This window comes from Myotis daubentonii, chromosome 16, assembly GCF_963259705.1.
Source record: "Myotis daubentonii chromosome 16, mMyoDau2.1, whole genome shotgun sequence".
NCBI classification, from domain to species: domain Eukaryota; kingdom Metazoa; phylum Chordata; class Mammalia; order Chiroptera; family Vespertilionidae; genus Myotis; species Myotis daubentonii.
This window is the reverse complement of record NC_081855.1, coordinates 25,063,108-25,087,146: the sequence shown is the minus strand read 5'-3', so window position 1 is coordinate 25,087,146 and position 24,039 is coordinate 25,063,108. Positions and strand designations below refer to the sequence as shown.

The 24,039-nt window shown below is 54.5% G+C and overlaps 2 protein-coding genes across 11 annotated transcripts; both read right to left on the bottom strand.

Annotated features, from left to right (window-relative positions):
- Positions 1 to 54: 54 nt before the first annotated feature.
- On the bottom strand, positions 55 to 16,915 carry FLOT2 (flotillin 2). 10 transcript variants are annotated; one of them, XM_059669335.1, is made up of 13 exons: positions 16,742 to 16,879; positions 14,873 to 14,991; positions 10,591 to 10,672; positions 7,065 to 7,155; positions 5,025 to 5,115; positions 3,945 to 4,068; positions 3,392 to 3,510; positions 2,982 to 3,095; positions 2,761 to 2,880; positions 2,459 to 2,673; positions 1,881 to 2,064; positions 1,455 to 1,604; positions 55 to 1,343 (listed from the first exon to the last, which is right to left on the bottom strand). In XM_059669335.1, exons 5-13 carry the CDS (start codon positions 5,097 to 5,099, stop codon positions 1,305 to 1,307), a joined length of 1,140 nt encoding a protein of 379 aa, XP_059525318.1. In that variant the 5' UTR covers positions 5,100 to 5,115; positions 7,065 to 7,155; positions 10,591 to 10,672; positions 14,873 to 14,991; positions 16,742 to 16,879; the 3' UTR covers positions 55 to 1,304. The 10 variants fall into 10 exon arrangements, with proteins under 10 accessions (XP_059525318.1, XP_059525320.1, XP_059525319.1 ...); XM_059669337.1 differs by lacking the exon at positions 7,065 to 7,155 and adding an exon at positions 4,749 to 4,811 and having other exon boundaries at positions 16,742 to 16,878; XM_059669336.1 differs by lacking the exon at positions 5,025 to 5,115.
- Positions 16,916 to 17,470: 555 nt separating this feature from the next.
- Positions 17,471 to 22,108, bottom strand: DHRS13 (dehydrogenase/reductase 13). The gene is made up of 5 exons (XM_059669341.1): positions 21,795 to 22,108; positions 21,588 to 21,706; positions 20,247 to 20,370; positions 19,723 to 20,034; positions 17,471 to 18,122 (listed from the first exon to the last, which is right to left on the bottom strand). The coding sequence occupies exons 1-5, from the start codon at positions 21,919 to 21,921 to the stop codon at positions 17,671 to 17,673; spliced, it is 1,134 nt and encodes a 377-aa protein (XP_059525324.1). The 5' UTR covers positions 21,922 to 22,108; the 3' UTR covers positions 17,471 to 17,670.
- Between the last annotated feature and the right edge of the window lie 1,931 nt (positions 22,109 to 24,039).

The window sequence follows — 24,039 nt, the reverse complement described above, 5'->3', positions numbered from 1 at the left end:
AGGGCTATCTGTTAGTGCTTGGTTCCCAGTCACAGAAGATACACTATAGGGCACTGGCATAACAGATCTTTATTTTACCAGAAGGGACAGGCAGTGGGGCAGTGCAGCATCCAAGCCCCAGACCAAACATGCAGCATCCACATGCAGGAACAGCTACACAGGCTGGGGCAGGGCCCATGCCAGGGGTGGGGGACTGGGACCACAGGACATACACAGCACCCCTGGGTGCTTGGCCTGTGGGCTTCTCTGCCTCCACGAGAGCAAGGAGACAGAGGGCTGGGCTGTTCCCATGGCTGGGACCCTATCACTGGCCAGGAAGAAAGATGGCACAAGGAGTATGAAGTCTGGCCAGTCTACAGCACTCGATTCTGTACAGGGTTGGCACAGCCTTGCCCACTGGAAGGGCCTGGCCTCATACCCAGAACAGAGCAGCCCTAGCAGGAAGAGGGTCTACAGACTTTCTAGTCCCCAACAGGGCTAGACCCTGATCCCAGAAAGACTCAGCAGAGCTGGGACCAAGCCTCACTCCAGCAGAGACATGTCCATGAGGGGGACTTCCCTGAGCACAAGCAGGGGCCTCCTAAGGCAGTAGTCAACTGAGAGAGCTGTTATAGACAGGAGGCCTTGCTTCTGTGCCCCTGGGGTGGGTAGAAAGGTAAGGTATGGAGCAGACCTGGGGTTGGGGAGGTGTGAAGAGAAGGGCAGTGGCCTGGGTCTGTAGGCCACTGCTACCTAGCCTAGAGGGGCTAGAGTGAGTGAGGCTGGGGTTTCCCAGGGGAGGGTTTAGGGCTAGAAAACCAGGCCAGGAGAGGGGCAGGTGGCCATTCTACCCAGACCCCCTGCACCCATGCTGAGGTCTGGACAAGGCCACAGGGAGGATGCACAGAGAACTTCAAGGCACCAGGATTCTGAAGAGCAGCAGGGCCACCCCTTACAGACAGACAGTGATTATAATAAACATCTTCAGCTTAAATTACATGATGTGTGTAAAGGATGGGTGGGAGGAAAGAGGGAGAGAAAAAGACAAACAGACGAAGGAAGAGGCATATGTACAGGAAGATGAGGGTGGAAGAGACACACCAGATGAATATGGCAGTGAGTGTGAGGGTGTGGGGTAAAGGAGAAGGGGAAGGAGACAGACAGGAGAAGGGAAGACAGCCAGAGAAGGCCTGAACACGCAGCACTTCTGGTCCCTACAAATAAGGCACCAGAGTCAGTAACATTCCCGTTGTTCCTGCAGTATTGAAACAGGTGCTGGAGGGAGGAGCGGGCAGCTGCTGAAGGGTGTGGGTTCTTCGGGAGCCTCACACCTGTACACCCGTGGCCTTCTGGATCAGGGGTATCTGTAAGGATGGGAGATGCCATGAGGCCATGGCTCTGGGGCCCACAACTGACCACATGGGTCAGCCCAATAGCTACCCAGGCAACCTCATCACAGCGAGCCAAGTACACACCTTGGATAGGTCCACGCCTGTGAGGGCATGCACGGAGGCAGGCAGCTCGGCCAGCAGTCGGTTCACTTCTGATGTCACCTTATTGTTGTCCCCGGTGAGGACCACAATCTCATCGACTTTGGTCAATGGGGCTGCGACTTTGGCAGCAATCTAGGAGGTTGGGAGGGAGGAGAGCTTGGTTGGTTGGTTCTGTCTCCATCCATTCGCCCTGCCCAGCATCTCTCCCGTCCCCATCTCACCTAAACCCCCACACAGCCTGGGTGGCCCTTATTTGAAAGCCATAGTCTGGATGCCTGTTGTAGGGTTCCTCCTCCTGCTGAATACTCCCCCATTTAACCCTTCTAGCCAGCCTGTCAGTGTTCCTGACAAGGCCCAGAGAAATCCCTGCACTTGCCCAGCTAGTCCCAGCCTCGGTGGGAGCCTCACCTGGGGCAGGGCTTCCAGCACCATGGCCATCTTGGCTGAGTCCCCATATTTCTGGTAGGCCTCAGCCTTGAGCCTCATCCGCTCAGCCTCTGCCTTGCCCATCGCCTCGATGACTGCTGCCTCCGCCTCACCGATTTTTCGGATCTTCTCAGCCTCTGCCTCAGCCAAGAGGACCTGCTTCACCCTGAGGGAGTCCAGGAGCGGCAGGATCAGTGGGATGTACCAGGGGTCCTCAAGCCTTGTCTGGGGGCCAGCAAACCCTCCGGCCCTCTGCTCTGGCAGGTGGTGTCAGGGTGGGGGACCCGTGAAGGGGGTGCCCTGGCATTCTGGCTCTGGCCAGGGAGAGGTATGGGCTTCCAGATGCAAACAGGAGATTAACCAGGATGCTGTGTCAAGCACCATTGCAGGCCCTCAAACCTCTTTTATCTAATTCAGTTCTAACAATAATGCCACGTTCTTCAGTGAGTAAACAGGACGGAGGAGCACTGGCTTCTAAGCTGTGGTCAGGAGAGTGGAGGAGTGCGTGCCTGGCAGAGGAGCCTGACGCAGCCCAGCCCCCGCCGCCCAGCAGCACTCACTTTTCGCCCTCGGCGATCTGCTGCATGCGGTGTGCCTCGGCCTCCGCGGGGCGGCGCACGGTGGCAATCAGCTCCTTCTCCGTGCGCAGGATCTCCTGTGTCTCCACTGCAATCTGCTTCTTACGCTGCACAACCTCGATCTCGATCTCTTCCTGCCGAATCTTCTGCTGCTCGTGGGCCCCTTGCAGCTCATAGGCCAGCTGGGCCTCAGCTGTCTGTGGCGGAGTGTGGTTAGCATGTCAGAGGCTAGCGGCCAAGTCTTGAGTCCTAAGCCCCAACTCAGGTGCCCTCTGGCTCCTCACCTTGATATTGACTTCCTCACTGAAGGCCGACTTCTGCAGCTCGAAGGCTCGCTTGGAGTCGGCGATTTTGGTGTCTGCCATGAACTTCATGTCCAGCATCTCCCTCTTGCACTCGGCTTCCTGGGATCAGGAGGGGTAGGTGCTGAGGGGCCCCTGAGAAACCATGGTCCCACCACCCCTGAGTTCCCGGTCCCTGGGGGCGGGAAGGAAAGGCCACATACCCGGATGCCTGCATCCCGCTCGGCCTCGGCCACCCCGATGTCAGCATCCCTCTGTACCACCGCCGTCTGCGTCTTGCCCAGGGAGCTCAGATAGTCCACTTTGTCATACACATCCTGGGGAGGGAAGGAAGAGGGAGTCACCCCTAGAACAGTTTTTAAACATTTTTTATTAATTTGAGAGAGAAATGTTGATTTGTTGTGCCACTTATTTATGCATTCACTGGCTGCTTCTTGTATGTGCCCTGAGAGGAGATCAAGCCCGTGACCTTGGCGTATTGGGACGACGCTCTAATGACGAGGCCACCTGGCCAAGGCTCCCTAGGAACAGTTATAAGCACAAAGGTCCCCTCCTGCCAAGCCCCCCACTCCCAGATGGTTGTAGGGGACTGCAGTCTTCCCATCCATCGCACCTTGATGGTAAAGCTGAGGATCTCGATGCCCATGCGGCCGACGTCAGGGGCTGCCACCTCCCGCACCAGCTTGGCAAACTGGTCCCGGTCCTGATAAATCTGCTCCACGGTCAGGGTCCCTGGGGGCAGAAGGATCATGGGCTGGCTCCCCAGGGACCGAGCCGGCTAGGGAAGGGAGGAGGCATGCAAGCAGAGGTCTGAGTCTATGCAGGGCTGTGCAGTCTGAGCTGGGTCTTCCCGGTTTCTTCTCAACAGTGTTTAGTGCCAAGCTGCCTTCTGCAGAGCGCAGGCTGGATGAAGAATAGTGTTCTAAGCAGCACTGGGTGCCTGATCAGACTGGCACCCCCTCCCCTCCCCAGTGCCCTCCCTTCACTCAAGTCACCTGAAGTTCTGAAAGGAAATACTTGAGGAAAACGTTTCAGCTTTTCATCTAGAAACCTCGGTGCTCTGACAGACACCTCCCCCCCGCCTGCACTCCTCCGGGCCCTGGTTTGGGGCCCTGTGATGCTCCTCCAGGGCAGCAGAGGGGCCCCTGGGCTGGGCAGGGTCTCACCGAGGATGGAGCGCAGGTGCCCCTCCAGGGTCTGCAGGACGACATTCTTGATGTCCTGCACATTCTTGCCCAGGAACTGCTCGCAGGCCACGGCCAGAAGCTCCTTCTCCGTCATGATCTTCACCTGCCAGTGGGCACAAAGGCGCCTGAGCCAGGATGAAGGGAGCAGATGGAGGCCCCAGACCCAGTGTGGAGGATGGTGGCTATGTCCCTCCCCTCCTTTTTCAGACCTGGTCTGGGGGCGGGAGTGGTCTGTCTGGGGCCTCTAGTGGGGAGAGCACACGAGAATTCTCACACTGAGGAATTTCATCCTTCCTGGCAGCCCAGGCCCTGATGTGGCCTCTCTCCTGGGCATGTGGGGCTTGTCCCCTCACCCTTCCAGTCCACATGCTTGTCCCTCATTAGCCAATTCCTCCCTTGCAGGCTCCCCACAGGTGGGAGACCTGAAGACTGAGGGGCAGAGAATGCAAAAAGGACAATGAACAATAGGGACAGAAACACACACACTAGGAAAGAGAGCCTAGACGGGGCAGGGGGTGGTTCCAGGGGTGCCACCCAGACCTTCCTGAGACACTAAGCCAACAACCCCCTCACCAGAGGCCTACAACACTGCCGAATCTCCCTGCTCTCTGAAGCTGAGAGGTGGACGAGGACAGGAAGCCCCTCGCCCAGGCACCAAGCTGGGAATATGTCTCCGACTCCAGAGCCGGCCTGACATGACCTCATCCTCTGGTCCCCACACCTCCAGCCCCTGCCCAGGGAACAGGGAAGGGCCTGGATGCTGGGGCTTGGCAGTTCCGACACCTGCAAAGAACGGGGTTAGTGCGACAGGAGCCCTCAGCACTGGTTCTGTCCCTCGCAGGCCCGCTGAGGAGAAAAGGGGTGTCTGTTAGTTCTGCTGGGTGGCCAAGGCGCCAAGAGAGCACGTTCCAGTGGCGATGACCCTCTTTTGGAAGGGGGGGGGGCAGGGGTAGCGGTGCTGGAGAGAATACCCCTGGCTGTTGTCTTCTCCTCCCCCCAAATCCCAGGACAGGATGAGGCAGCTCAACGGTCATGCGCAGGGCTGCTGAGTTACTATACCTGGGCGACACCCGTCACAGTTAAAGCTACCCCCTCGGCCGTCTCTACGTCCTCGCAGCGGGGCTGCAACGTCATAATCTCTAGGGTAATCCTGCCAAGAAATGCAAAACAGGGGCATGGGTCTGGGGGCCCGGGGCCTGGGGTTTGGGGGGAGAGTCCAGTACCTCCCTGCTCCGGCTGGGACTGGCCAGCGGTCCTGCTGCAGAGAAGGGTGGGGAGGGTCCCCACGGGGTCGTGGCTGGAAGAGTGTGTGAAGGCGATGGGTGGGAAGGCAGGGCAGGGTGATGCAGGTGCCTCCGGGGGGAGTGTGAGTGGCTATCCCTGTGTATACGGCCTCTGCTGAAATCGGCCTGGCTTAAAGAGCGGGAGAGGAAGCAGAGAAGTGGTTGTGGTGGTCTGGGCTGGTGGAAGGGTGGGGAGAGTCCAGGAGCAGCTGTGTGTGTATATCCCGGGAGAGCGAGAAAGTGCTGGTACTCCAGGCTGTGCTGGGTAGGTTGCTCAGGGGTGCCATCTGAACCTTCCCCAGGGGCCCTCGCCTGTTCCCTGGGTGTGCTCAGCCCTCCAGGATGCCCCGGGAGGCTGCCTACAAGCTCTGCTCGGTGGTCTGGCTGCCTGGGTGTGCCCACTGCTGGGCCATGATGACGGGATCCTGCCTCTGCCCCTTGCCAGGGAAGCCCTGCCTGGTCTCTCCACCTGCCAGCAGACTACGATGTGAAGCTTACCCCCTGGGGTTGGGCCCAGGTGGTCAAGTTGGGAATGGGGCCACACTAGAGCTTCCTGGCCAAAAAGTGCTAGAAAGGCTTGTTCTACCCAGACAATCTGAGGCCTCACGGGTCCACATCACCAGTTTAAAAAGGACCTAGGCATTTGCAGTTATCTCAAGGAGAGTAGTGGGCTTGGAGGCAGGCGGGGCTGCTTTAGACAGGAGGTGCAGGCGGCCAGGGCCCTGTCTGAAGTGCTCTGAGCTCAGGCCTCTGTGCTGACGCCTGCCCTCCCACGGCTACAGGGGCAAGTGCGATGGGCGGTCGCCTTCCCAATTGGAGATGGCAGCATGGGGGAGGACGGGAGTAGCGGTACAGCTTTTGCCTGAAAAGGCTGAAGGGCAATATCACGCAGAGGGAAGGGGCTGGGTAAGATGACGCTTAGGTCTCTTCTTGTAATGGGAACCTGCATGACAGGAGAGCACCTGGGGTTACTGAACGCCCTGGTCTAGGAATGAATTCCATTAGCTACGGCAACGCGGCAACGAAGAGTGAGACACCAGGTTACTTGCTTTTCAGAGTAAAAGCATACTCATCATAAAGCTCGGGTTTCTCTACACTCTTTTCCCAAAAATCCCCAAGTGCCCTCATATTGTTTTACTTGCCTTTCCAATATCCCTACCTGGCACAGAGAGGACACGATTCTCCCCATCCATTTCACAGATGGGAAAACAAAGTCCAGTGACAAGAGATCTGCTCAAAGGCCCCTCAACAAAGCATTAGGGGTAGGGAACGGCCAAGGCTCTTTTTGCTCAGGCCTGTCAAGAAGATTGAAGGGGTCAAAGGGGCTGGGTGAGTAGAACTCCCCATGAGACCTATCTTCTGGCCTTGCAAGGAGGGGGCTAGGGCTTGACACTAGGGCGTCAGCCTGGAGAAGAGGCTAGCAAGGGGCTCTGTGGTACCTGGAGGACCAGGACTTCATCAGCTATAGATAGGACTGAACCCACTCAACCCAGACAGCCCAGCTCTATCACATGAGGGCCTGTGTCTCCTGCCTCAACTCACTCCCAATTTAGGCTTGGCATCCACGGACACCAACTGGCAAACTCTGCCAGAGCTTCCAGATCCATTGTTCTTTCCCCACTAGCAGCCCCAGTGGGTGAGGGATCTACAGGGGATCTACAGGGATCTATCCTGGTGCTCAGACCAGCAGAGGTGGGAACAGGGAGGAGGGAGGCACACTCTCAGGAGGGGAGTCCACCTGGCTCCTGCCTGCCAGGCCCCACAGGGCAGGAAGAGAGAAGGTTAGACACAGAGGAGGAAGCAGGTGGGTTATTACCTGTGCAACCCCTGTTACGAATAGCGGGACCCCCTCCGACGTCTCAATATTCTCACAGCGACACAGGATGGTCATAACCTCCAGAGACAGTCTGAGGAGCAGCCGGGGGTAGGGAGAGGTAGGGGCAGGAAAGGGGTAGGAGGGGACACAGCAAACACACACAGTGGTTACCAGATAAGCACCGATGCCTGATGCCTGGGGGCAGGGTTGCTCTCCATACTCCAGCCCCCCACTGCCAGCTCAGCCTAGGGCTGTAGGGGGACAGAGACACCCACGTGCTGGCCTGACGCCTCTGGGTCTCTTCTCTAGCCCCCATACTCTTCCCAGGAGGTGCTGCTTGGCTGGGAAAAGAGCCTGTTGATGCCCTGGACCTATGATCTGGTCAGGAGGCCTGTGCACAGGGCACCTGGGCTGCTCCCCGCCTGCTCCCCAGGAGATTTCTGGCATGATCAGGGACACTTAGCCTCAGCTCCACACTCCAAACACAGGCAAACCTGTGTTTCCAGAAACTGGGAGAGGGAGGTCATTCTGGGCCTTAACGAGCCACAGGAAATACCGAATCCTGCTTGGGGCACACAAGCTCAAGGTCTCTGCTACATATCACCAAGAAGGCAATTTAGGACCCTGGCTGGTTGCTCAGTGGCTGGAGTACCGAGCCTCGGACCAAAGGGTCTCGGGTTCAATTCCTGGTCAAAGGCATGCACCTCAGTTGTGGGTTTGATCTCCACCCCAGTTGGGGCGTGTGCAGGAGGGAACCAATCAACCAATCGCTCTCTCTCTCTCTCCCCCCCTACCCCCTCCTCCCTTCCACTCTGTCTGAAAATCAATGGAAAAAATATCCTTAGGTGAGGGTTAAAAAAAAAAAAAGGAATTTAGGGTCAGAAAAGTCCAAAGAAAAATTTGGATTTTCTGATTTGGGGGTGCAGGTGTCAAGGAAGGGCTGGGGGAGGAGGTGTGCTCCTGCCGGGATATTCACAGGGACAACTGGGAGATGACAGAGCAAGTCACGTTGGAATTTCCAATGCTGGGCACAGGCAGAGAAGAGTCGCGGTAAAGAGAACCAGGCGCCTCTACGCTGCTTGGCCCCCCTATTTGGGCTCCTTGGGCCTCCCCAGGGCAGTGTGTGTGCGTGGATGTGTATAGGGAAGTGGTCTAGGCAGAGGCCAGCCTGTGGACAGCGTGGAAGGTTGCCTTGAACCAGAGGAAGGGAGGACAGAGACTGAGGCTGAAGGAGCAGAAGCAAGTAGTTTGGGGGATGGGAAACCCTCACCTCAGCTCTCACATGCCACCCCTGGGGGCTCCGGCCATGCAGATGTGCAAAGGCTGCCTTCTTTCAAGCTCCTACCACTAGCACCCTGGGGCCGGAGAGAACTCTTGACCTGGCTCAGACAGGAAACCACCAAGCTCTCTCTGGGGAAGGAGGAGAGAGGGAGAGAGCAGGATGGGAAGGAAGGAGGAAGGGAAGGAGGGAGGGAAGGAGGGAAGACAGGAGGCTGCAGCTCAGATGCCAGAGGTGGAGGAATCGCTCAGGTAAGGAGAGAGCCGCCCATATCATGATAATATGGGACGTGGCAGGAAAGTGCAGCAGAAGGGACTTCACAGAGCCTGGAGAAGACAGCTGGCACTGAGAGTGGGTGACATGTAGGACAGCTGTGGAAAGTACCTCAAAAAGGAGGCTGGGGATCCAGGCTCTAGGGAAATAAAGGCCTGGGTTTGTAGCGATGTCCCCCAGCAGGCTAGGGGTTGGGGAAAGAGGCGCCCCCAGAATAGGGCCCAAGAAGGAGAGGGGCTGCAGACTCAGACTGCCCAGCAGGTGGGACAGAGGGAGAATGCAGAGCCTGGGTGTGAGATTGGTTTCCTAGGACAAGGTACATGGTCTTCCACCCCTCACTTCCACACCTGCTGTCAGAGAAGCGTGGCTCGTCTCGGGCCTCTACTCCCTGAAGCAAGAAGCGGGAGTGGGGGACCAAGAATGTGGACCAAGAGCTGCAGAGCTGCTGCCCTAGCAGTGGCTGCCCATGCAGGACCCATCTCTGGGCAAGCTGCAATTCTCTGGGCCTCGCTGTACACTGAGGTGCCTGGACAGGACACACTGCTGTCCCAGGACTGCAGGGCATATGGAAAGGGGTGGCAGTGTCTCTGGAGAGGACAACCCCTGGTTTCTGACAGGGCAACTGGCCTACTCAGAAGTGCCCATGAGCCTCCTGAGAGGAAGCTGTGACCAGTATTGATTGCTCCCTGACGCTTTCAGCCTTGGGCCAAAAGTCCTCCAGCACCATGGTCGGCAAACTGCGGCTCGCGAGCCACATGCGGCTCTTTGGCCCCTTGAGTGTGGCTCTTCCTAAGCCTTAGGAGTACCTAATTAAGTTAATAACAATGTACCTACCTATATAGTTTAAGTTTAAAAAATTTGGCTCTCAAAAGAAATTTCAATCGTTGTACTGTTGATATTTGGCTCTGTTGACTAATGAGTTTGCCGACCACTGACCCAGGATCCCACTCAGGCAGAGCAAAGTGAGGGGAGAGATGGGAAAGTGGGAGGGGTTACTGGGCAATCAGGGAAGTTAAAAAATTGTGACATGCTTCCCAAGCCCTGGACCCTAGCTGACACTTCCTGGAACCACAGGCACTGACAGCTCAGTGCAGCCATGGAACTTCTAATCTGTCGCCTGGTGGGGCTGGGGTGGAGGGGATTTCCACTGGAATCTCCATCACTTCCCCTTCAGGATGACACCCCCTGGCCCCCAAATGCCCATACCTTCACAGGCCTGCTGTCCTTCTGGCCTGGGTCCTGGCCTGGAAGGATCTGGGTCCCTCCCCTGATCTCCCATAGCCCGGAGGGGGTGAAGGTGGAAAGGTGGCTGGCATGCCTCATCTCCTCTTGGGTGGGCAGTGAGGGTAGCAGGAAAGGTCCAGGTTGAATCTGGCCCTGCCAGGGGCTCTGGAGGAGCCAGAAGGTATAGCCTTATGATAGTCCCTCAGGGGAGCTGAACTATCCCTTCCTCTAGTCTTTCCACACTGATTTAGGAAGTCCAGGCCTGGCTTGCCCACCCTGGCACTAATTCCTTAGATCTCCACTCCTGTCTCTAACCCACTGCTATCAGAGAGCCACTTCACACTGGACATGTATTCTCTGCTATTTAGCCCTTGCCTGCATTTCTCAGGGCCTGTAAAGGTGAGGGTGCATGTTAGGGGTCTCTTCAGCCTTCTCTCGCTCCCCAGACCCACTCTGAACAGGGTGTATAAAGGCTTCACAAATAACTTTGAGCTAAAATCAGGGCATTTGGATTCTGCCTGGGCAGGACCCTGAATACTCTGGGCCAGAAGCAAGGCCTCCAATGGAAAAAAGTACACCCAGCATCTCTGTGCAACCCATTCTGCCTGCTTCTCTGGAGGCTCCCACCCCCAGAATGAAATGTGGCAGGTGGCAGATGTTCTAGCTGATCTGCGGGGAGACGGGAAAGCTGAAAACCCTCTCTCCCTTGCCCACCAGGATGCCAGTTTCCCTGAGCCCCCAGGTCCTTACCTCTGAGTGTCAGAGATACACCACCAGGCCCAGGCCCAGCCGCCAAACACATACTGTTTATAGTCCGAACCACAACAGCCCCCTGGAGAACAAAGCAAAACATTGCTGTCAGTCAGCTCTCGGGTTTGTCTATCCCCAATCCCTCCAACAGCAACCCTGGGCCTTTACCTGCTCAGACACTTAAATCGCATTTTGAGTGCCAGGTGCTGAGGTTACATACAAATGGGAGACATGCCCTTAAGGGTCTTGGAATCTAGTTAGGTAGATAGACAGTTTGCATAGACAGGAGGCTATCCAATGAGTAGATTAAAACATATGTGCTTTCAGAGACTAGGAGAGGTCCATGGGCAGGAGTGAGCAGCAAAAGCTTCAATCTTTCAGTCAGCCATTAATTTAGCAAAGAAGTAGGGTATTTTCTCTGCCAGGAATACAGAAATGAAGGTGGTAAGTCCTGTCTTGAAGGAGATAAGACCAGGAGGAGGGACTTACGTTTTTTTTTTTGGAGATGATTGTAATGCCAAGCAATTCACCTATTATCAGGGCAGGTGCAGACAGGGAGGGAATGCAGTCCCCCACCCCTCACACACGGGGAGATTGCTGGGAGGGAGGGAGACTCGAGCTAAGGTGGGAGCCTTGCTCAAGCCTGGCAGACACATCTCGGTGAGGCTGTCCTGTATTCGCAGGGGTTCAGAGTGACTTGGTTCCTCTTGTGGGAGCAGATAGAGAAGGCAAGACCTCAACACAAAGGCCGACTCATGGGACCAATGGGAAGAGTGAAGATAAAGGGAAAAGGTCTACAAAGCAAGTTCTCCTGGGAACTATGCATCAACCAAACAGGATGTGGATCTGGCCGGGCCCAGATTCACGCCGTGGGCATGTTCCGCACGCTCACTGTACAGAGAACGAGAACAATCAACTCCCGAGATTCTTGTTGTGAACGCGCCAGCAAATGCCAAAACTATTCAAGTTCAAGAAAACCTGCGTAAAAGCTGGAGGGGCAGTTCACTGGTAGTGAGAAGAAATGTACAGGAAACATGTGATTGTTTATTAGAAAATGTGATTGTTTATTAAAAACACAAAACAAAGGCAGTATGACTTGGGGGAAAAAGTCAGTGGATGCCATCATTTCCATGTTCACAAACTGGGGTTTTAAGGAAAGCCTTAGGGTAGTTGCCTCCCAAGGTCAAGGGTCAGGGATAGTTTCCTGTAGCTGAGTAAGTGTCTATGAGGACCCATAGCAAGGGACAAGCTGGTGATGGGGGAGTGCAGATCACAGTGTCTCAGGTATCAGGCAAAGGAGCTGTGTGTGTATGTGTGTGTGTGTGTGTGTGTGTGTGTGTGAGAGAGAGAGAGAGAGAGAGAGAGAGAGAGAGATGAGGGACCACACAGAGATTTAAACTGGGGAGCAACAAGCCCTGGCCAGGTAGCTCATTTGGTTACAGCGTAGTCCCTATATGCCAAGGTTGCGGGTTCAATCCCCAGTCAGGGCCCATAAAAGAATCAACCAATGAATGCATAAAAAAGTGGAACAACAAATTGCTGTTTCCCTCTCTTTCTCCCCTCCCTCTCTCCCTCAAAAATCAATAAATTAAAAAACACACCCTATTTTTAATTTTATAAATATAAAATTATATTTACATTTTAGAAACACTACTTTGCACAAGGAGGAAGATGCTGGGGTCAGGGAGATTGGGCCGGAGCCTCTTGCAGTGGCTGGCGTTGAGGGATAAGTTCCAGAGAACTTCCTGTGTAAGTGGAAATGTTCTGTGGCTGCACTGTGAACCACGGCAGCCCCTCGCCACAGGTGGCTACTGAGCATTTGAAATGTGGCTGATCCGACTGAGGAAATGAATTTTAATTTAATTAATTAAATTGAAGTAGCCACTTGTGGCTACTGAATACCGTATCGGTGTAGCTCTACAGTCCAGGTTTGGGTGAGCGGTGAAGCAACCAAAACAGACACAACGGAGAGACGCTCAACCTGGAGAGACGTTTTGGACGAGTGGAGGTGAAGGAACAGAGCCCCCGGGAGTGCAGAGGGCCTGCAGGTCATGGACTGGCAGCGGAGACTGCTCACAAAACGGCCAGCTCAGTTTCCTGGGGCTGCTGCTGTGCACAGTGGGCAAGCAGCTGGGCCAGAGGTCCAGGGAGCGAAGATCGGCCCCCATGTGAGCAGTGGTAGGAAGAGGAGGTCTGAGGCCTCTGTTTCTTTGTGGTGAAAATACCTGTTCACAAGGGCTGCTGTTCAATAGAAGCTATTGCAGGCTTCCCTGCCCTGGGGAGTGGGGTATGGGAGGCCTCTAAGGACAAGCAGTCAATCTGAAACCTAAACCAGCTCAGGATCCAGTGAGATTGGAAGGAGGTCAAAAATCACAGCTTGTTTCACTTCTTCTTGGCCTGGTGGGGGGTGGGGCCTGGCTGCCTCCAGCCAGCTCCAGGCACTTCTCCCTGTGGTGGGGTGGGCTAGGGGGAGGTCTGGGGTGACGGTTAGGGGGATGGCCACCCTTTACCTTTAACTCAGTCTTTGACCTTGGGAGCAGGCGGCCACACACAGCTCAAGCTGGGCCTTGGCCAGGAGCCACATGGCCAGGTTCCCAGGGGTAGCAACAACAGGAAGCTGGGGTTGCCAGACTACCCCGTCCCCAGCAGCCTCCTCTTCTGGAAGGCATCTTCGGCCCAGCTTCCCGGTCACACGGAGCCTGAGCACCATTCCCAAAAGAGAACACTTAGGCGTCCCTTCCTTGCCTGTCCTAATTCCCACTGTCTTGAGACCTGAAAGTTCTCCCTCATTTTCTCTCACTTTTTCTAAGCCAACTTGCTTTTCTTCGTCTATCCTTCACAGAGCTGAAGAATAACAAAACACGCCTAGATAACCTCCGCCCCACTCTTAGCCCCTCCCCAGACACATTCGGCCCTCTCAGGAAAACTCACTTCCCTCCTATCCTTTCCTCTCCCACTTCCTTCTTCCTATTAGTCCAGAAAACCATACTCTACAAGAGGGATTTAGCCTTTTTTTGAGCCACAAACATCCTTAGGAGTCCAGCAATGCTGGAATGTTCATAAAGGCATAAAATAAAATTCATAAGAAACAAATCATATTAAAAGTTATAAAAATATTAAAGCTACCAAGTATGTGGTGTAGTGGGACATGTAATACACAGTAATATGTGTGATAGTGTAATACATTAAATAAGGTCTATGGTAGATCTAATAATTGGCTTAATTTCAAAGTAGTGATGAACATGATTTAAAAAATATTTTTATTGATATAAGAGAGAAAGGGAGAGATAGAAACATCAATGATGAAAAAAAAGAAAAAGAAAAAGAGAAACATCAATGATGAGAGAATCATTGATCGGCTGCCTCCTGCATGCCCCACACTGGGGATCCAGCCCAGAAATCTGGGTATGTGCCCTGACCTGAAACCAAACCGCAACCTCCTGGTTCAAAGGTCGACACTCAACCACTGAGCCATGCCAGCTGGGCCATAAATGATTTTTAAGGTATTACAACAAATGCAGTATAGTAGGAAAATATCTGCTAATACCATTATGGGCTGTCGCCGACATTCATAATCATAGGAGACACTAGATATAAGTGCACTTTTCTCCCCATCCAAACGTACAGACCTCTACATTCTATCCACAATCCCAGGTTAAGAAACTCTGACCTATTATGGAGATGAGAGAATTATGTACGGTATTTAGATTCCCCTTTTAAAAATCCCAAGATAGAAAAAGAGCAAAAGGTTTTATATTATAGAATGGAGGAGGAAGGTTAGACAACCAGAAGAACCTCCAGACTTCTCAGGTGAAGAAGATGCCATGGGCTATAGCAGCATCCTTCTTCTGAAACTGGGCTTAGTGAGATGCTCCTGGACTTAGATACAGGCCAAGTAACCAGGTGGGGCAGGCTGGGAGTAGTTACTCTGTTCTCCTGGGAGTCCATGTGCAAGAGAGAGCTGCATCTCAGTTTGGTCACTTCAAACCCCAAGGTACTATTATGCTAGGCGTCATCTTTCCCTCTTCTCTCGCACCCTTCCTTGGCTCCAGCACCCTCAATTCTCAGCACAGCCTCCTCTCCCCACCCCTAAAACAGCTTCCAAATTAGCACTGCAGCGGCCTCTGGCAAGAGGACCTCGTTTCTGACAACTGGAAGGTACTAAGCAGCCTATCTCAGGGGCTCCTCTCACCCCTCTCCAAAGAAGATTGGAGCTTTTGTCTCCTGAGCTCAGAGACCAGGCTTCCAGAAAGAAACTCACAAGAGAAACAAAGTAGCTCACCTCGTTAAAGGATTGTCCCAGTAAGCCAAGGTTGTGGGTTCAGTTCCCAGTCAGGGTACATACAAGAATCAACCAGTGTGTGCATAAATGGGTGGAACAACAAGTTGATATTTTTCTCTCTTAAAAAAAAAAAAAAAAAAAAAAAAAGGTCCGGCTCGTGTGGACCAGTGGTTGGGCATCGATCCATGAACTAAGAGGTCACCAGTCTGACTCCCGGTCAGGGCACATACTCATGTTGTAGCTCGATCTCCAGTAGGGGACGTGTAGGAGGCAAATGATATATGAAGTTTCTGTTTCTCTCTCATTGATGTTTCTCTCTATCCCTCTCCTTTCCTCTCTTTCTAAAAACCAATAAAAACATATTTAAAAAGAAAAAAAACATAATGCAGATTCGGGTTCTAAACGCCTTCTTTAGGAGTGGGGGCTGGAAGACTGGTCCAGGTCTTACAGAAGTAGGTGCAAATTTGGCCTTCAGTTGCCCTAGCTATTTTGGCTCAGTGGATAGAGTGTCGGCCTGCAGACCAAAGGGTCCTGGGTTCAATTCCAGTCAAGGGCACATGCCAGGGGTTGAGGGCTCATCCCCAGTAGAGGTGCAGGAGCCAGCCCATCAGTGATTCCCTCTCATCATTGATGTTTCTCTCTCTCTCTCTTCCTCTCCCTTCCTCTCTGAAATCAAAATATTTGGCCTCAGTGTTCTCTGGGGATCTCCCTCCTAATAAAAGAGTCTCCTATAGGCTACCTCTACAGGCAAGTGAAGTATCTTATCTCCTCCACTGACCAGGGAGAGTGGGGATTTCCTATCCCAGTGAAGAGACTGATTTTGAGATCCAGACTGTGCCAGAAGTCATGTAGCCATGTTCTGGGGTAAAAGTTTTCAATGGGTTTACCAATCTTTCCCAAAGGTGGGCAGTTACAATACCTGGCTTAGCCTACCCGCTTCTACCTCCTTCTGTCGACAGCTGTAAAACTCTGCGCACAGGCTTAAAATCGGCATTGAGAGGGGGCAAGAAAGACATGAGGCCTCCAAACCGTTTGGAACCACAGACCCTCCCTGGCACCTGCGATCCAGGGCTGCTGCACAAGCTGGTGCCTTGAAAGGCTTCAGCCGCCTTCCAAGAAACCCAAATATACCATTTAAAAGGCAGCCTTAAGACAAGATACCTCTCCCCTCCCCTAGTACTGCAGAGTCCCCAAGCCCCACCTAAGCGCACAGAAATTCCGGCGCCTGCAGCATTTTGCAACAGGGACAGCACAAACCAGAACCCGGTTTCTCAACCTGTAGAGGCCGCACCCAGCTCGGTGCCAGGAAACCCCAGCGAGCCCCAGCCTGCTGGGGATTAACGGGCCTCCGAGCGCCCGGAGGAATGGTGTGCCCCAGGGCCGCTCCCCACGTAGGCACCTGCTCTCCGGAGCTGCGCGACCCACCCCAGGTCCCGGGCGCTGTTCCTCTCCCTCCCGGAACCCCACAGCTTCAGTTCGGGATCCCCCCCCCCCCATTCCCCCGCCAAGGCCACGGAGGGAGGACGTGCCCAGAGGGGAGGCGGAGAAAGGAGGAAATAAACATGGGAACAACACGCTGCGGGGGAGGAGCCCTGGGGGGCGCCGAGCCCCGCAGACGAGAGCGTGGGGGATTCTCCGGGAAGGTTTCGGGTGCCGCCCGGGGCGCAGGGGACTCAGGCCCGATTCTCGGGGTCCCGACCTCGTCCCCCCGCGGGGGCCCTCCACCCTCGGGGGCCTTCCCAGGCCGACTCTTCCCCGTCGCTCCCCAGCCCGAGACCCCTCCTCACCCACCTTTCCAGGCACAGCGCCCCCGGCCCCCAACAACGTCCGGACCGGGCGCCCGGGCCCCCCCTCTCGCTGCCCCCTCACCTGAAACCACCAGCGCCTCGTTGGGCCCCACCGTGTGGCAATTGCCCATGGCGCCGCCGGCACGGAAGGCCACCGGGGGCCGCGGAGACCGGGACGGACAGCAGCAGGCAGCCCGCCCGCACTCGCTCCCGCCGCACCGCGGGCCGCGCCCAGCCAATCGCGCCGCCCGCCCGCCCGCCAGCGCCCCTCCGCGGCCGCGGCCCCGCCGGAAGTGGGGCGGCGGGGGGCGGGGCCGGCTCGGCGAGAGAGGCCGGGAGGCGCTCAGCCTGGGTGGGCAGCGCTTTATTGCACGTGGGGTGGGATGGCGGGGCCCAGCCCGAAAGCACCCGGATCGTCCCTCTGCTCCCACGGGGCGCCCCGATAACAGCCGCCCTGCCCCACCTCTCCAGCATCCACCTTACAGCAGCTGGCCCTGCAGCCGGACCCGGGTTCAAATCTCAGTCCCTACTCTTCCTAGCGGTGAGACCTTGGGCGAGTCCTCTTACCTATGCTGCCTAGCCTTGTTTCTGTAAAACGGGGATAATCTGACTATCTAGCTACGTGGTTGCCGCCAGTGCAGTAGTTCCCGATATTGGCAGTACATCAAGTGACAGATTCCCTGGCCTGCATCCAGGGCTGCTCAGCATCACTGAGGGTGGGACCTCACAAAGAAGACATTCAAATTCCTGAGAAGCAGTGTCTGGCACACTACACGCAACACACAGCTTCTCAAACTAGGCTTACTGTCACTCTCAGGAAGAAATAACCACCTATATTTCCTTCCACTAGGAAAAGAGCTGTCCAGGTCATACCTTGAAGCCCCCAGAAAGTAACCATGGAGGTAAAAACTGCAAACTCCTCCATGGCCAGGCCAGGCCAGGGACCGGCACACACTAAGGTTTTCCAGGGCCACCAAGTGCCATAGCAAGCATCCCAGCGGGGGGGGGGGTTTAAGAGGCTTGGGGCTCAGGTTTAGCTTTAACCCAAATTCGGTGTGTGACCTTAGACAAGTCTGGTGGGCTCTGAGGGCTGGGATAGGGTTCAGAAACGGTGGGCTCCTCAGGGTGGGGGCTGCTCAGAGAAGATGGGGTCCCTGAGTCCTCAGGGTGGGGGTCTTCATCCGATTCAGCATCCTCTCCCAGTCCAAGCCCTGCCAGCTTTTTGCTGGCCACCCACAGCCGGTGAGCGGCCCGGTCGTCTCTGGCAGCCGGAGGCACCTCCTCCACGTGGCAGTTGGCGAAGTATCTTCCGCGGAGGGGCTCAATGCCCTCCTGCAGAGCGCAGTACAGGGGCGTCTGGGCCCCGCCTCCTGGTGTCCGGAGCACCAGCCAAGCCAGTGGGTGCAAAAGTGGGCGCAGCCATCCAGGAACATGACGCAGGAACAGATCTGAGTTCACAGGCCCTGTGAACAGGAGAAAGGAAGGAGTGGGGCGTACCGTGGGTGAGGGCCCAGGGTCAGAGCTGTGAGAAAAGGGCTAGAAGGGAGTGGGGAACAGGCTCCAGTTCCAGGGAAACCAGGGTAGTATTTCCCGGGCATTCAGCGCCCTTACTAGGTGACCTCACTCATTTCCATCCTAACTTCTTGTACATCCCCATCTCCCAGAGTTAGCTCATGCTGTGCCCCCTGTGAGGCACAGTTCTGTCTCCATCTTCCTCTGTTTAACCAGCAAACATTTATTAACACCTATGGTAGACCAGCCACACTTTGGCGCACTAGAGATATGGAGTGTCATAAAGGCTTGCTAAAGATTAGTTGTGATTATTACTTTCACTGTTATAATGACTAGTTGTGATTATTATTGTCACGATTGTAATTACTAATTAGCCACGGGCCATGACTATCTAGAATGCAGTATGGTAATACGGGTAGGGCAGATTTTGTTATCCAGTAACCTGCTCCCTAAAGGCAGGGGTAGGTCGTATTCACCAGTTAACTCATTCAGAGTAAAAGCCAAAGTGCTTACAGGGGACCTGCAGACCCTAGATGGCCGAGCCCATCTCTCTGTACCACATCGCTTGCCACTTTCCCCTTCTCACTCTGTTCTAGCCACACCAGGCTCCCTGGTCTTTCTCAAGCACAGCAGGCACTTCTGCCTCAGGGCCATTGTACTTGCTGTTTGCTCTGTTCTTTACCCTCTTCTCCCCAGAAAGCCACACGGCTCATTCTCTCATCTCCTTTGGGCCTCTATTCAAATGTTACCTTTTCAGGTATGTCTTTCTTGACTGCCATAGATAAAATAGCACCCTGCCATTTCATTTTCCCCTTAACCTGTTTTATCTTTCTCCATCGCACTTTATCACCATCTGCCATTGTATTTATTTATTAGTGGTTTCTCCTTCCCCTGAACTCTACAATGATAGAGTTTACTTTGTTCGGTTCACTGCTATAGCCCCAGCACTGAGATTAATGCCTGGCACATAGTAGGTACTCAGTAACTGCTTCTTGAAAGAATAATCATTTGCTATTATCATCATATTATAGTCAGTTCAGTCATAGAGATGGCTCCTTGGGGTGAGAACCTGGGCCTTATTTATGGCCATACCCTATCCCAGTGATGGCAAACCTATGACACGCGTGTCAGAGGTGACACGCGAACTCATTTTTTTGGTTGATTTTTCTTTGTTAAATGGCATTTAAATATATAACATAAATATCATAAATATAAGTCTTTGTTTTACTATGGTTGCAAATATCAAAAAATTTCTATATGTGACACGGCACCAGAGTTAAGTTAGGGTTTTTCAAAATGCTGACACGCCGAGCTCAAAAGGTTCGCCATCACTGCCCTATCCAGTAGTCAGCATCCAACCTTGTGGTAGGAGAGCAAGAACCCAACAAAAAAAAGCCTGGTTTCAAGATCAGCAAAGAACAGGTTCCCCCTTGGAACATGCTTCCTTCCTGCTCTGAGATCCTGTAGCTCAATGAGAGGCTGGGGGAGCACGGATGGGGCAGGGATGGGGAGAGGGAATCAAAGTAAAACAGCCCAAGAGCCAGGCCTCACCTGGGTGAGCTGCATAGCAGGTGACGCCAGTGCCCTCAAGCTGTGTGGCGAGCTCCCTGGCAAACAATACATTGGCCAGCTTACTGTCGGCATATGCTCGCAGCTCCTGCTGCCAGCCCACCACCGGGCGGTCCAGGCGTGTGAAGTCAAGGCGCCCTCTGCGGTGGGCGGCCGAGGCTACCACCACCACGCGGCTAGGGGCGCATGTCTTCAGCCGGGGCAGCAGCAGGTGTGTCAGCAGGAAGGGGCCGATGTGGTTTACTCGCAGCAGCAGGTTAAAGGGCTCACGGGTCTGTCCGCAGGAACTGATCCCTGGGGCAGGGACTAGGCGTGAGCAGTGGCTCTGGAGCGATCCCCATAGGCCTCGGTGGCCCCATCTGTGAGATGGTGGCAGGGGACATCCTTCCCACATATCCACTGACCCCCAGCAATGCCTGGCTGGGAAGGGATGGCTGCCCCTCCAACAACCCCCCTTCAGCCCCCCCCTCCCGCCCCCCGCACCCCTAGGGCCTGCTGCCTCTCACCAGCATTGTGGATGAGGATGTCCAGCCGTGGCTCAGACCTCAGGAAGGCAGTAGCAAAGGCCCGCACTGAGGCCAGACTGGCCAAGTCCAAGGCCATGAAGATGACTTCATTGTTCCCGCTCTCCTGTGGAGCGGCAAGGGCTGGGCTTGTGACCAGATGCCTCTCTCCTCTCCCCTATCCCCAGACACCAAATTCTGAGAGTCAACCTCCTACTATTATTAAGATCTACCCCTATGCATTAGAGTGATATGAATGAGTGTAGACTCTGGATGTAATTTTTTTTTAATCCTTACCCAAGAGGTGAGAATATTTTTTTCCATTGATTTTTAGAGAGAGTGGAAGGGAGGGGTGAGGGAGAGAGAGAGAAACCTTGATGCAAGAGAGACACATCGATTCACTGCCTCCTGCTCGCCCCCACCAGGTTTGAACCTGCAACGGAGGCACATACCCTTGACAGGGAATTGAAACCATGGGCCGACGATCTAACCACTGAGCAACTGGCCAGGGCAGGATGTAAATCTTGACTATGCTTTTTACTAAAGGGTGACCTTGGGCAAGATAATCTCTGTGTCTCAGTTCTCTCACTGTGAAATGGGAAGGATAATAGTGCTTATATCAGAGTTGTGAGGATTAAATGAGTTAATATATGTAAAATACTTGGAATCGTCCCTGGCACACAGCACTATGTAGGTACTTGCTATTACTGTATTATTATTATTGTCCCCTCTACCTTACCCTAAGATCTACACTAGACTTCCTATTGGTCTCCTTTCAAACCTCTAGCCCCCTCCAGTCCAGGCATCACACTGCCACCAAAGGTTGGTTCCAAAAGGCTAATCTGACAGTCCAGTGCCTGCGGAGGGCCCTTCGTTGGATCTCTACTGCCCATCCTATAAAATCTGAGCCCTCCTTTAAGGTCTATAAGGGCCTCCTACACCTGGCCCTGACCCCTTCATTTTGCTTCTTTCTTCGTACTTCCCCATGCTCCAGCCTCATCCCCCGCCCTCCCCCAGCTTCTTAAATTAGACCCGTTTTCTTGCCTCAGGGCCTTTGCATATGCTGTTCCCTTCCCTGCTGTTTTTCATTAATGTAACTTCTACTAGTCCTTAAACGTCTTCAAGCAGCAATTACTTCTGCAAGTCCCCTCCCCAGCTTGGGTCTATGCCCCTTCCTTCCCTGTGGGACTAGGCACCTGTGCGCTCCCTCTTCTTCGGCACTTAAAGAACTGAGCCGACCTCTCCTCTCTGGACTGGATCCCCCGGGGCCACTCTGCTCAGCCCACGGTCTCCCGAAGTCTCGGTCCTCTGTGCGCCGTCCCACCCACCCCGGCCTTCCCTCACCTGGCGGAGGTCAAAGGCTGCCGCCTCGCCGCGCTCCCGGCTCCGGCAGGCCAGCACCACACGAGCTCCTCGGCGCGCCAGCTCCAGGGCCGTCATCTTCCCGATGCCGCTGTTGGCGCCTGCGGAGGGCGGGCGGGAGCCCAGCTGAGCCGGGCGGGCATCGCCCCTGCCGCCCCGGCCCCTCGCCACCCGCCGGCCCGCACTCACCCGTTACCACTGCGGTGCGGCCCCGCAGGCTCACGATGCCGCCGCACGGCGGGGCCTTCACCAGGTTGTAGTAGACGAGCACGTAGGCGCCCAGCAGCAATCCCGCGCCCAGCAGCAGCGCCTCCATGCCGGCCGCGCCTTCGGGCTCCCGCCCAGGCCCGTGCCGCCCTGGATCGCCGCCTGGCAGCTGCCGATCGAGCCCGCACTGGCTTGGAAGGGCGCCGCGAGGATCTCCGGAAGGCGGAGGTGGAGGGGAAGACTGGCGGCTGCAGGCAGTGCAGGGGTGTGTGCGCGTGCGTGGGCCCTGCGAGCGCCCCCTAGGCACGCGTCTGTGTCCTCCTATGTGTGTGTGTATGAACACCAAGGTGCGTGTGTACATTTGGGCCCTGGGAGCGCCCTCTAGGTGTGCTCGCGTGAACTCGTTCTAGATGCGTGTGTGTGTGTGTGTGTGTGTGTGTGTGTGTGCGCGCGCGCGCGCGCACCGGCACGCTGAGGGTGCCCTCTAGGTCTGTACATGCACCCACATACCGTGTGTGAGTGATTTTTTGGGTATATAATGTACCCATGGGCTCTGGGGTCACCCTTCAGGTTTCCCTTCCACTTCCATTTATTTATTTACTTATGTTAATTTTTCTCTTTTGTTTTTCCATTGACTTTTTTAGAGAGTGGAAGGGAGGGGAGAGACAGAGAGAAACATAGATGTGACAGAGACACATCAATTGGTTGCCTCCCCCAAACACCCCCACCAGGGACAGGGATGGAGCCTGCAACCAAGGAATGTGTCCTTGTCTGGAATCCAACCCAGGACTCTTCAGTCCGTGAGCCTAGCCTGCTAGGGCCGCCCTCCTTTTAGAAGGAGAGGGAGGGAGAAAAACATCGATTTGTTGTCCCACTCATTCATGCACTCATTGGTTGACTCCCCTCTGACCAATGATGGAACCATATCCTTGGCATATGGGTACCACGTTCTAACCAACTGAGCTACCCAGCCAGGGCCGGATCCTTTGTGTGTGCATCTTTCATGTGTTTGTGTCCATGTTGCTGAGAGCCCCTCCAGGCATGTGCATACATCTGTAGTCTCTGAGTGTGTGTGTGCTTGAATGAATATCAAGTGTACCTGTCCTTTGTGTGGTGCCCTATAACTGAAGGCTTGTAGGAGGGCTAACAGGGTGTGTGTGTGAGCCCTCTGGGTGACTGTGTAACAGAGTCGTTCCCTCTGAAGAGGCTTTCGTACATGAATACTCTTGTATCTGAAAGCAAGTTCCATCCTGGATACCTTTTCCTCCATAAACAAGTCCTTCCATTCATATCCTCATAACCCATCCTCAGCTCCTAGGATTTTCTTCCCGTAGAAGGCAAGGAGGTGATACAGTGCTCGGCATGGCACCATCAGTTAAGGGCTGTCAGGATTCACTTTCCTTAGCTGTCTATATCTTCCTGTCTCTGCTCCCCACCCCCTCCAATTCCGAAGGGAAGCAGGAAGAGAAAGAGTGTAATATTTATCTGACTTCCAGGAGGAAATTCTCCATGGAATGGTTCTCACAGGTGGTAGAAATGGGTAAAGAAACTCCATCACTCAATGAAAGAAGTGACTTTGACGGCAAGGTGGGTGGGAACAACCAGGGAGGCAAGGGTAAGGATATCCCTGGCCAGCCAGGTGACTTGCCAGAGAAAGGACTTTGCCTGAGAAATCCAGTACAACTTAGTATCCATTGTTTGGCACTTACGGTGTGCCAGCAGTATGGTTAGCCTTGAAAAGATGGAGTTGAACAAGGTATGTTTCTGCCCTTAGGGAGTTCAGGAGGCTCATTAGGGCAGGGGCAACGCTTGACAGGTAGGTGGAAGCCTGGAACAGACCTCAGATTCCCAGGCAAGTTTCCTATTTAGCTGCACTGTGGATTCAGGGCTCAATTGTAGAAGTTGTGGGATGAGGCTGGGGATGGAATATTAAGGACACAGTGCCTTCTCCACCCCTGAAGCAAGATCCTGACAGGCCAACAGGCCACCTACTTGAACAGTGCTGGGACAGACACACAGGTGCTCTTCAGCTGAGTCAGAGACTGTCATTTTAATTTATTGACTTTTCTTTTTCATATATTTTGATTGATTTCAGAGAGGAAGGGAGAGACAGAAACATCAATGATGAGAATCATTAGTCGGCTGCCTCCTACATGCCCCATACTGGGGATCGAGCCCACAACACTGACTGGCATGTGCCCTGACCAGGAATTGAACTATGATCTCC